The sequence below is a fragment of the Leptonychotes weddellii genome, chromosome 13 (assembly GCF_054177405.1).
Source record: "Leptonychotes weddellii isolate Sample4059 chromosome 13, ASM5417740v2, whole genome shotgun sequence".
NCBI lineage: Eukaryota > Metazoa > Chordata > Mammalia > Carnivora > Phocidae > Leptonychotes > Leptonychotes weddellii.
The window spans coordinates 33,144,436-33,157,828 of record NC_138381.1 but is presented as its reverse complement, the minus strand read 5'-3'; the positions used below and the strand labels follow the sequence as shown (position 1 = coordinate 33,157,828).

The window sequence follows — 13,393 nt, the reverse complement described above, 5'->3', positions numbered from 1 at the left end:
ATTGCAAAGTTTTGCTTTTTACATTTTCCACTTAAACTCCTAGGATTTATTTTTGTGTTCGGTATGTGGAAGGCCTAATTGTATTTTGCTTTATGTGGCTAATAGTGCAATTGTTAAATAGTCCATCATTTCCCCACTGATTGATCAATTCTAACATTAAGATGCTCTTAATGTTCCAGCATTGAGTAATGCTTACCATAGTTTTAAAAAAATTTGTTTGCTAAATACCCATTGTCAGGTTAAGACAGTGCTCTCCAATCCTATGCTTGCTGAAGTTGTTGTTGTTTAATAACAAATGAGTATTGCATTTAAAGCTTTTTCTGCATCTACAGAGGTAGTCATGGCTTTTCTCCTATATTAATGTGGTAAATTACAGTCATTGATATTTTCATCTTAAACATCCTTGCATTCATTGGACAAACAAAACGTGATTTTATTTTAGATCTTGCGGTGGTGTTTATATTTGCAGTCAGTATATAAGTTTCTGTCTTCATACTGTTCTTGTTTGGGTTTTGTGTCAGAGTATTAGTAATCACATAACATGAGCTGAGGAGCTTTTTCTATTCTCTAAAACTCTGTATATGATTAAAATGAGCACTTCTTTGATTATTTTATAGAAAATACCTTTAAAAAATCTGAGACTTGTTGCGGGGGGGGTTGTTTCATTTTGGTGTGTCTGGATATATCTGTAACAAATTGGTTCAATTTCTTAAGGTTAATAGGGCTTTCTAAAATATCTATTTCTTAGGTTTGGTAAGTTATTTTTAGAAAATTGTCCATTTCTTCAAAGTTTCCAAATGTATGGTCATAAAAATTTCTCCTCATTTTCTCGTAATTTTGTCTCTCGTAATATTGTTGTATCTGTACCATTTTTGAATATAGCTTATTTGTAGCTTTTTTCTTGAACAATTTTGACAGAATATTATTATTTTTAAAAATTATAAATCAGCTTTGATTTTGTTGATTTTCTCTATATATCTTGATTTCTCTATTTCATTCATACCTTTATTTCCTTTCTTTTACCTTCTTTGAATTTATTCTACTGTTGCTTTTCAGATTATTGAGTTAATTTCTTTTCTAATATAAACACTGCAGGCAATAAATCTCCTAAGTACTACTGTAGAAGCATCCGATAGCTTTTTCATTATAGTACCCTTTGAATATTTTCCAATTTTCTATACTTTTCTTCTTTGGCCTGAGTTATTTAGCAGTGTTTACAATTTTCCAATTATATCAATTTTTAAATTTTATCTTATTTTCAACTCAGTTGCATTGTGGTTAAGAAGGTAGCCCATATGAAACCAATTTTTGGCGTCTCTTTATGAGCTTTGTGGCAGGATCGGTGGTCAGTTTTTAGACAGTCTCTGTGTATTTGAGAAGAATGTTTTCTCTAACTTGGGGCATTGGGTGTATATGTTCCTTTGTCATGTTAAACTTATGAATCAAGCTGAAAAAAATCTGTTATGTCCATAACAGTTATCACTGTGTGAGAGGTATAGTAAACCTGTCCACTTTGTGGCTTAGATTTAGCTGCATGTAACAGAAAAATAAGAGCAACTTAAGCAAGATAGTCTGGACTTCATTCATGTGAAAGAGAAATCAAATTCTATACATGCCTGGGTGTCCAGGGCTGAGGGAGTAGCTCCTTAGTGAGCCTGGAGCTACCAGGAATGGCAGTTTCTTCCCTCTACTTCTGCCACTTCTGAACGAGAGCCAGAGGCAGCCCCACTTTTCTAGGGAGAACGGCGTGGGACTTACGGCAGAATGTGAGTGATACCAGAGTCCTCTTTCTCCCACACTAAGGAACCTTGTGTTCCCCACTAGGCAGGCATATTTTCACTGAATTCCAGTACGATTTCACCCAACCAATATTTCAGAAATAGTTATATCTTAGTTTTGGAATTTTTTTTTTTCAATAAATTAAGGCCTCCTTGTCCATACAGATTTGTTTTGTTATTCCCCAGAGGTCCGACAGACTCCTCTTTCCAACAAACTCCCTTCCTTATTGTTCACGTGCTTACATAATTTTCCCTTTTCCCACCCATTCTCCTGACTTAACATTTCCTGTGATATCCACCCCTGTGATCCCTCACTGAGGCCTCCCACAGCTGGCTGTCCCCATGATGCCATCTTCAGTGGACAGTCCAGATTGTGTGGTATCACCATGAGTGAAGTCCTTTGAACATGCTGTATGTTCTTGGACGCTTCTTGACATAGAATGAAATTTCCTTAATTCCAATCAGATTTCAGACCATTGCTGTGTCTTTTTTTCTTCATCTGTTATCCCAACACCTGTTTTAAGATGACACAATTATTTTGAGGGGGTATATTGAGAATCTGGTGTACAGTAAAATATTTTTAGCATATATAAAATAGAAAACAGTTTTTTTTCCTAAAGATAGATTTATTTTTATTTTATTTAAATTCAATGAACATATAATGTATTATTGGGTTCAGAGGTAGAGGTCAGTGATTCATCAGTTGTATATAACACCTAGTGCTCATTACATCATATAATTAATTCCCATCACCCAGTTACCCCATCCGCCCACCCCCTCCCCTTTAGCAACCCTCAGTTTGCTTCCGATAGTTAAGAGTCTCTTATGGTTTGTCTCCCTCTCTGATTTTGTCCTATTTTATTTTTCCCTCCTTTCCCCTATGATCCTCTGTTTTGTTTCTTAAATTCCACATATGAGTGAGACCATATGATAATTGTCTTTCTCTGACTGACTTACTTCGCTTAGCATAATACCCTCTAGTTCCATCCATGTCATTGCAAATGGTAAGAGTTCATTTTTTTTTTATTGATGGCTGAGTAAGAAAACAGTTTTAGATTGAATGTTGATTCTGTATAATCTTTCTGTAGACAAATTTAAAATGTGTGTGTATCTCTCTATAAAGAGGGAGAAAGGGAGGGGGAGAGTGAGGATGAACCTGTATTTATGTTATGCATATTACTGGAATTCTTTTGGGTAATAACAGCACCATTATTGATGACTGCTTGTATGCCAAGCATGGTGCTTAGTACTTTATACACATTACCACCTTCTTGTCCTTCCAGCACATGAAGTGTGTTACTTACCTCCATCTACAGATGAAGATCCTGAGACACTCAGTTATTTTCCCCCAGCAATCCCTAGGTACCAGTGGACCAGACGCTCAGTTCTAACTGCAATCTGGCTGGTTCCTACTTGGGTACTTTTCATCACAGACCACTCCACTAAAGCCCAAACTCTGTGTCTTTAGGTCATCACTGAGTGGCCTTCTCACCTCGCCCTTTAGGCAGCACCAAGAGTCATGGGCAGCAGAGAGAGCGCGGCGGCGGCAGGAGAGAGAAGAAAGGCTGCAGAGAATAGAACGGGAAGAAAGGAACAAATTCAAGTAAGAGGAATTTCAAGATTTTGTAAATAACAAATTGAAAATTAAAGCACATACCTTCCTGCTCTATTTGATTAATACTGGTCTGAGGGGTTAGGTAGGAATATGTTTGCTTTAGATTCTGCCTCTGTTTTTAAGGAACAGCAAGACATTCCTGAAATGGGCTAGCTCTGGCTTGTTATGGCTTTTTTCCTCTAACCTTATGGCAGGAAGCACAGAAAGCCAGCCAAATACAATTAGGAACTTGTGTATTTTAGGGTCCTCCATTATCTAAAATGGTCTTATCCAGGCCTTCCTGAAGACTGAGAGCCTAATTGTCTTAACTTAATTTGTCATTTCCCCCTAAAGCTACTCATGATTTATTCATATTCTATTGGATGCCAAAAGAAAATGCTTTTCCCACTTTCTGGTTTGCTTCTTTGCTCCCTGTAGCAATCTTCAGTATATTTTTTTGAACAATAATCTCTCCTCCTATGGAGGAGAAAGGCATTCTGACGATTACTCCCAGCCCATTATCCCACTGATCTCTTTGGTCTCCATCCAGCTCTGAGGCTGTGTTCCTGTCACGGCCTGTCTGTCCCCGCTGAATCCAGCATTGCTCTGTTTCTCCTCCAGCTCCAGCCTGTGCACCTGTTCTCCCCCAGCCTCCTGGTCGACCTCCTTCCACTTCTCTCCCCTGAGCTTCGTGCTGTGTGGTGCTTTATGGACACCTGCTGAGTCTTTCCTTACACATTTCATTCCTTCTACTCTTCCTTTCCCTGCTTCCTCTCCTCCTCCTAATCTCCCCCTTTGTCATCTTCCCAGTCATCGCTCCTAGACCTTCTATGTTCTTTCTTGTTTTCTTTTCTCACCCCATCTTCACTTCCTGTTTCCTCAGTTCAGTTTCTTTGGCAAACAGTATTCCCTTTAAACCCACTCCCGTTTAAACCCACAGAGAGTATAAAACATTGTAAGGGAGGATTTACAGTTTCAATAATGTTTTTTCAGAACCCAGGAGAGTATGTGTAATTGTAGAGATGGTCAAAATATAAGCAGAGTTATGAAGTTGCCTTAACTGTAACTCTATTACATGGAAACAAATCTCCCAAGTCTTGGGTGAAGTGCGAATCCTGGCTTTTGTAAGGCTGGGTTAATGGCCTGCATGAAGTAAACCAACATCATTCCTCCACTGTGATCGCATGGCATACCCTGAGCTGTCAGACTTTTCCCAAATTAGACATGGAAATGCCACACCTGAATACACTATTTCTCATGAGGTAACTTTGGAAGTTGTCGCTTCTGGAAAGACCATTTGTAAAACCACTGGAACAGGTTAAATCCTTCCTGAGCAGGGCTTTCTGAGAGATTTGCATATTTTGCTACCAAGTAGAAGCAGAGAATCTGAAAGAAACACTTGGAAGATTCAGAGATTCGTCTACATATATAAGGATTTTGTTGGAAAAACCTATTAAAACTGGGTGCCAGTTTGGGGGAAGATGGAATATGTATACTCCCTCCTGTCTCTTCTACTTCATCACTGAATGCAATCAGAAATCATGGACAGAATGTGTGGAGCTCTGAAAATTCCAAACTGTAAAAGGGAGCAGGTGAACTGGGGACAGAGGCTAGTCTTCTAAGTTCCAAGCCAGTGAGAGCATACCCTTCTTTTCCTCCACTATCACCTGGTGTGTCCTCAGAGGTACCCCAGAACCCAGAAGCACATACTAAGTGTGAACTAAGAGAGAGCCTCTCTTTCTGGACCAAGGAGCAGCAAACGGAGGTCCTAAGAGTCAGACTGGAGAAATGTCTTGTTTTTTCATATTTTCCCCCTTTTTTCCTACCCCAGCCTTGAAGCTATATTGTTACAGAAGCACAATGATGGCAGCAGTGTCCACAGGTGCCTAAAATTCTGAGGGGAACCTTCCTCTGACCAGAGGAACTATGACTCCAAGAGCGCTAGGGAAATCACCATTTTTTTTCTCTGTGTCCTTCTGGCACACTGCAGATGGGTGCAGATGGAGTTACTGAAAGTAGCAGCAGAACATAGAAGATAAAGCTCAAGCTTTCTGGCTAGAGGAGCAGGAAGGGAGACCCAGGGAAGCCAGAAAATTATAGGAAGGCCACAAAGAGTAGAAAAATCAAGAGAGCACTCCTAGCTCATCTCCAGTTGTGCACATGTAGCTTAAACCCTAAACTACATCACAGACTTTGAGAACTAAATACAGAGTGTCCCAGACTGGCCACTGGATGGGTGCACACAAGGGCTAGATTTGGAGAAAATTAAAAATATTTGAAAACTGAGCTAATATCAGAACCAATATCAGAAGGCAGTCAGAACTTGCAGGCTGAACCTAACCTAGTTGACTGCCTGCTAAAGCAAAACAAGATTCTTCATAGAATTCAAGGAAGACCCAGAGTGTCCTTTCAAAATATTTAAAATGTTCTCAATGCAATCCAAAGTAACTTGTCACACACACACAAAAACAGGAGAGTCTTAAAGGAAAAAGAGAATCAAAATACTCTAACTGCAAAAGGACATAGATGTCATTATCAGACAAAGACTAAAGCAGCTACTATAAACATGTTCTAAGATTGTAAAAGCAAATACTTTTGAAACTAATGAAAATATAAGTCTCTGTAAAGAAATAGAAGCTATAAAGAAGAACCAAATGGAAATACTTATAGAACTGAGAAATACAGTAATCAAAATGGAAAATTCATTGGATGGGTTCAATAGCAGAATGGAGATGAGAGAAGAAAGGGTCATTAAACTGGAAGATATAACAATAGGAATATTATCCGATCCAAAAAATGAAGCAAAACATTAGAAAAAATGTACATTCTCTCAGGGAGCTATCGAACAATAACAGAATGCCTCGCACTCATATAGTTGAGTCCCAGAAGACCAGGACAAGAGTGCATTGTACTATATATTAAGCTGTCTGCCTGTCTGTATGTATGTAGGCAAAGACTGTACTCGTAACTATCCACTATTTGCTCTTGGTCCCAAGTGGGTCTCACTTCTCATTTAAGACACAGAGAGATCCTGGCAAAACAACTCTGTCCAAGAAGGAATGTTGATCATCAGGACAGACTACATACAGCTATTAATTATGATGACTGTAGTTCCATCCTGAAAGTCTTAGGACGTGAATGAAAAGCAGTTCAAAAAAGGAAATAGGAAAAGTTTTATCAAGTAGTCCCTGGGATTACCCAAATGGCTGACCTTTCTTCAGCCATTTTATTAAGTTACTCAGTCTTCTTGTGCTTTTTCCCTTGCAAAGCATCCTTATCTGTTGTTATTTTTGTTGAATACGATCTTAAGCTTTCTGGGTTATGGGACATCCTTATCTGTTGTTATTTTTGTTGAATATGATCTTAAGCTTCCTGGGTTCTAATGTGGAAAGTGATGAGGACAGGTGCTTATAAATGATAACAAATCCGGGTCTTTGCTGAGTTTTCTCCTTCTCCTGCTTTAATTGCTCTGACTTACTGTCCCTTCATATCCTGTTACCAGTGCATGGAGGGGTAGAATACTTAACTACATTGTGAGATCTGGTGTAGAAAACCATGAAGTCATAATTTTTCAAGAAAATAAGTGGTCCACTGAGAAGTGGCTGATCTTAAGTCTTTTTTTTTTTTAATTCTTATTTATTTATTTATTTGACACAGAGAGAGAGAGACAATGAGAGAGGGAACACAAGCAGGGGGAGTGGGAGAGGGAGAAGCAGGCTCCTGGCTGAGCAGGGAGCCCGATGCGGGGCTCGATCCCAGGACCCTGTGATCACGACCTGAGCCAAAGGCAGACGCTTAACAACTGAGCCACCCAGGCGCCCCTGATCTTAAGTCTTAAACTTAGATTCAAGCTGGAATCTCATCAGCCGGAGCAGAACAACAAACATTAAAATTGGACGAACTTTGGCATTTTGTGAGTGCAAACAAGAAAATGTACAAAGTAAGAGCTTCCCATGATCCCTGCATAGAAACTGGGAATGTGAAGGGTGAAGAGAAAGAATCCTGCACTGTGGGATGAATGTCCAAACTGTAGAGTGCCACACAAAATGGCCAAGATGCCTGGACACACCCATATTTAATTCTTGAGATGAAAGTTGTGGAGCCTACCAGAATTTGATTAGATGTTAATAGTCTCTGAAAGCTGTTGCTTGCTTGCAGTTGCCATATATTACTTGTGTATTGTTTGACATTTTAAAAAGTTTTTTCTTCTTTCTTTAATTGTAGTCTCCCATGTTCTCATCTCTGTGATTTTATAGGAAATTTGTTATATTTAGTACTTTTAAAATGTAGCCTTTGTATTTGTTGTTTTTTTAAAAATCCAACACAACCACTTTCCACTTCTGAGGCAATAAAGTCTTTCATGATACACTGTCAGTAATTTCTTGGCAACTTCATGAGCATCTAATTCTGTTATTTTCCTTCCCTATTTTGTTTCTCCTGCATATTTCCATTAGCCGAGAGTATTTAGACAAAAGAGAGGAGCAAAGACAAGCAAGAGAAGAAAGGTTTGTATATTTCTTCTTTCCCATTATAACCAAATGTCACTTGACTTTGCATTCCTAACCAAGCATGCTAAGGAGACTGTGTTAATTAAAATAAACAGCCTCACTTAAGACATCTAAGACTTTGGGTAACTGGTATTTTGTGGTATAGAGTGTCTTAGTTATCTAAATTTTCCAAGAAAGTACAGATTTTGTATGGGTGCCATCATAGTGTGAAATATATGTCTGTTCCTCCAGACTCCTCTCCACGTGAGCACATTAGTTTAGCATATTGACATATGGTACATATTTTAAATACCCTGCGCCACCACCACTGAGCTTGGGGTAGGTGTCCCTACTGTGTGTTCCCAGGTCACTCATTCAGCATTCCTTTAACAAATATTTGAATGTGCATACTATTCCAGGCGCTGACTGAGGTGCCAAACATTCCTGAGACTCTTGCAGGATATGTCTGACCACTTGCCTGTCTCCCTACTGAACTATTCTCAGTTCCTAGATGGCAGGAACCATGTCTCATTTTCCTTGTTGTCCCAATGCCCTCCACAGTGCTTGGCACATAGCAGGTACTTAGGAAGGATATATGGAATAAATGAGCAAATGAACCCACAGCCTTATTTAAAATATTAAGCTCTAAACTCTTTTGTTTTTTCAATGGTACCATGCTTTGAATCCTACTAAAATATCCAAAGTGAATGTATTCAATGTCTGATAAACTAAGATAAGCAAAAGAAACTGTTTTAGGAGTAAACCAGCAAAGGACAAGTTTTGACCCTGTAGCAATTCCCTCTACCACCAGATGGCAATAGTACATGGAGCAATGAAAAGGCTGATTTCATACTAGAGCCAGTTGGGAACCTCACAATCTGTGAACTATGCCAATAAGTGGAATTTTGCTGAATTTTCTTAGACACCTTCAGCTAAATAGTTCAAGACAGTCTGAGGGCAGGGAAGAGTGGAGTCTGCCTGTGACCAATTAAACAATTAGATGCTTAGGTCAGACTTATAAACAAAACTATGGCATTGCTTTAATTCCAGTGTTTTATTAGATTATTGCCATCATAATAACCAGTTGTGGCCAGCAAATTTAGAGCGAAAGAAACAAGAAAATTCTATTTTTCTAATTGATACCCATTTTTGACATTGGAGGACATAGACTTTTACTAAAAATGCTGTCAACTTTATGCCCAGGCTTAAGAAACCAAATTTTATTTTATTTTTTAGCTTTCCCTCCAGATTCTGCGTTTTTTTTTTTGAGCTTTTGACAGCTTGACTGTCAGGTTATATCTGCACAAGCAAGGCTTGAAAGCTTCTGGGGAGATCTCAAGGCCTGTACTGGCTCAGACCTCAGAATTTTCCCAAACGATTGAAGGCTCCTTCTTTCTGGATAGCAAAGTACAGCATCACTTATGCCTGGAAAACCTGTACAGAGGGGTGTTTGCCACTCGTCTCCCGGCTCCTCTTGCTCTGACATCAGTCCTTGCCCCGTGCCACCCATCTGCCTGGGCCTTCTTCGCTGGTGCAGGAGTGAGCTCTCCATGGCCTCATGGGGGCCCCATCTCTGCTTACATGGAGGGTTATGGAAGCAGCCAAGAATTTCCCTTTGGTTTGGACCAGTCACTTCTCTTGGTTAGTTTGCTTCTTGAGTTACCTGGTGAAGAAGGGCGAGAGGGATATAAACTTTTGTCCCTGTTTGGAAAGCTGTTGGGGCTTTCTGGTAGACCAGGAAAAGATAAAATTTCCAAGTATAATGGGATTCAGAAATGGATGGGGAAACTGGAGATCAGAGGTGGAAGGAGATTCAGAAATAAGGAAGAGGACTCCATGTAGAAAGTTGTTTGTTTGTTTGTTTGTTTTTAACATTTATTTATTTGAGAGAGAAGGGGGAAGGGCAGAGGGAAAGGGAGAGAGAAACTTAAGCAGAATCCCCACTGAGTGCAAAGCCCTACAGGGGGCTCAGTCTCATGACCCTGAGGTCACTACTGAAACCAAGAGTTAGATATTTAACCAACTGTGCCACCCAGGAGCCCCTAGTAACTCTTGGTAGAGCCAGGTGTGTTTGTTGGGTCCCATGTCTCTTACTCTAAATGCAATGACTCAGAGACTAACATGGCCAGAGTCACAGCAGAGGGTTTTCTGAGGTTTATAGTATAACAAGGTGAATGTGGTTTTGCTATTTTGAGGTGTAATAGCCATCCAGGCACATTTGATTTTATTTTGATTTATTTTCTATTATTCCATAATCTCAGGCAAACTATTTTATTGACAATGGTGCAGACCCAGAGTAAGATTCTGTTCAGGTGCTACTTCTGATTTTTTTTTTTTTTTTTTTTTTTAAGTATTAGGAGAAAGACTTTATCTGATCATGATTAAGTGACATTCACAAATAATCTTTTTAAGGGAATAAGAAGGAACGAGATCCAGGCTGAGCATATGTTGGGGTGAGGTTGGGGCAGAGATTTGTCTAAGGAGGATGGCATAGGAAATGCCTATGACAAGTGGGGGTTATGGGAACAGAGTGCAAGGGGAAGGTCAGGACTGGGCTAGGATTAGAGAAATGATGCATAAAAGTGATGAGTGAAGCATTAAGAGAGGATTCTGAGCATTGCTTAGCAGGTCTGAGGACAGAGTAGAACTTAGAAGGAGCCAGATTTCGGTTTAATGTAAGGGAGAGTTCATAAGTAGGAGAGTGGCAGGAAAAGTCATCAGTAAGTGGGTTTGGGTTAATTTCAAGTCAAGCAGTTTCTATAGGGCCCTATATATGTTCCCTTGACTGTCTACCAGCCCCTGCAGCCCATGACCTTGGCGGATGTGTGAATTCATTCCTAAGGTTTGTTTGCCTATCTTTCCCACTGAACTGTGAGCTCCACGAGGGTGGGGGTTTTCTTGTTTATTATGAAATCTCTAGTACCTACGGCAGCTCTTAGCACATGACAGGCACTCAACAAATGTTCAATAAATAATGAAAAGATGAATGAATAAAAGATACAGGCAGAGATGTTTAGATGAAAGTGGGAAAGGTGAAAAGTCTCTCCTTGAGGCTGTGGTCTATGGATGGAAAACCCAGGGCTTTGCACACAGGAAACTTCAAGAGAGTCTATCGGGTAAAGCCATAGGGACATACGATCGTCCTCTCAGGGGCTGCTGGGCTCCTGGGATCAGGTACCGTTGGGCCTCTCAGGGCGCTCAGTGTGTCTGTAAGGGAAGGTGGTCACCTAGGGCGAGCTGCTTCTGCAGGGGCTGCCAGGGGTCGACATGGGCCAGGGGAGGCTGCGAAGCTGTACGGCAGTTAACGCCAGGTGGCTTAGCCCTTCCCAGGCACTCTGGCCCATTGCACATGGACACTGACCCTGCTCTTCCACAAAGATTTAGTCACTTTTTGTTTATTTGACCGAGAAACAGCGAGAGAGGGAACACAGCAGGGGGAGTGGGAGAGGGAGAAGCAGGCTTCCCGCGGAGCAGGGAGCCTGATGCGGGGCTCCATCCCAGGACCCTGGGAACATGACCTGAGCCGAAGGCAGATGTTTAAGGACTGAGCCACCCAGGCGCCCCTGATTTAGTCACTCTTGACCTCGGTGCTCCCACCCCGTCCCTGCCATTTTTTAAATGTCTTTAATTGTGGTGGGGGGCACCTGGGTGGCTCAGTCCATTAAGCATCCGACTCTTGGTTTCGGCTCAGGTCATGATCTCAGGGTCGTGAGGGTCCATGTTGGGCGTGGAGCCTGCTTAAGATTCTCTCTCCCTCCCTCTCCCTCTGTGCACCCCCCCCGCCCCCACTTGCACACACATGTGCGCACTCTCTCTCTCAAAAAAAAAAATAAAAGTCTTGATTGTGGCAAAATACACATAATGTCAAATTTACCATTTTAACCATTTTAAGCGTACAATTCAGTATTGGTAGGTATGGTCACATTGTTGTGTGACCATCTCCAGAACTCCTTTCGTCTTGTAAAACTGAAACTTGATACCCATCAAACAAGCCCCCAGGCCCTGCCATTTTTGTCTACCAGATAAGCCTCAGAAGAATTCACATTAAATCCTTGACTCTTCCCATGTCCTCTGGATCCTCTATGGATGACATCTATGAGGCAGAGGGTGTGCAGGAAACCTTTGAGTCGTATCTATCCAGACTCTGGATGAACAACCCCTGGCATCCCCTGGGAAGTGGGGTGAACCCCACATCCCTGCTAGTCTGGCTGCCCGCAGGGGTGTGGAGAGGCCAGATCCAGGACTGGGCCGCCTGAAATGAAGGTCATGAATGGCTTGTCCTCTGGCCTGAAGCCTTGGACCTTTGTAGGTCTCCTTGTCTGCACTCCATTTCTTGGCCGCCCCTTTCTCCTGTGGCAGAAGGCTTGGACTCAGCGTGGGGATACCTCCCGCACCCCTCCTGGGCTCTCAGCATTGCTGGCCTGAGGGCTCCACCACCTCATTTAGAACCTGCCTCCTCTTGGGGCTCTGACTCTTGCCCTCAAGGTCACTTCCTTCCAAGATTCCGCAGCCAGGTGGTTTTCCTTGCTGGTCCAAGTTAAGTTCAGAAATAGCTTCCTTTTGTTCCCTCTCCTACCTTTTGAGAGGTGACATTGTTGGCGAGGAAAGTCCAGAGTTTCTAAAGCTTTCTGTCGGGGCAGAGTTCCCTCACCCTGTCACCGTGAGGCAGCCACTCTCCAGACGTTTGTGTGTGCAGACCCATCACATGCCTTTATCAGCAAGGGAGATGGTTGCATTTGCCACCCTGGGCCTCCAGGTGCTGCAGGGAGACCTCTGCAGGTGGCGTGCTGCCTCGAAGGCTCCTCGCCGCACGCCTTGCCTGCTTCCCCTCGGCCTGGCAAATGCAAGGCGCCGAGGGAAAGAACAAAGGATGCTAATCTTCTGTTCTCAGAAATCCTATTATCTGCTTGTTGAGAACAGACACACACATGCGAAAAGATGACTAAATATGCCAGGCTGTAAATGTAAAATGCCATCTGAGTTGAATGGACTACATATCCGACATGAGTTCAGAGGCAAGGCCAAGATCACTTCCAGCTGTGGTGGTCAAGGCAGGCCTCGCTGAGGGAGATACGAGTGTGAGCCTGGCCTGTGGGGCAGATTGCCTTTGGCCTGGCAGGGTGAAGGGGTGAGGACCACGGACAGACAGACATGGGGGAGCCACACCCACCTTACGGATGCATAAAGAAATGCATGCTTTTTCAATGCATTCTTTTTAAAGGTTTTATATATGCGCTCTGCCTTTCTTATGCGAGTGAATTTGGAATGCCGTGTGCAGTGTCTGGTGGGGGCTCCAGTGGGCTAGAGTTGGGGGGCTTGCCCATTGGGAGGAACTGAAGCAGTGAGTCTGGATGGATGTGAGTGAGGGTCTTGAATAACCTGTCTCAAAGTTTAGTGGTTGGTGAGATAGAGACCTGCTCCAGCTGAATTCAGAAATTTATTTCTGAACAAATAATGGTGGGTAAAATTAGCAGACATCTGGAAGAGGCACATATTTCAAAGTTATTTTGGTCTGATCTATAAAGCGCACTATG

General features: G+C 42.0%; 1 protein-coding gene across 1 annotated transcript in view; it reads left to right on the top strand.

Annotated features, from left to right (window-relative positions):
- Positions 1 to 13,393, top strand: part of FHOD3 (formin homology 2 domain containing 3) — a 415,022-nt gene that overhangs the window by 323,669 nt on the left and 77,960 nt on the right. Inside the window, exons 16-17 of the mRNA XM_081802533.1 lie at positions 3,247 to 3,381; positions 7,827 to 7,877. Of these exons, the coding sequence (XP_081658659.1) occupies positions 3,247 to 3,381; positions 7,827 to 7,877 (186 nt within the window). The remainder of the gene's footprint in view (positions 1 to 3,246; positions 3,382 to 7,826; positions 7,878 to 13,393) is intronic.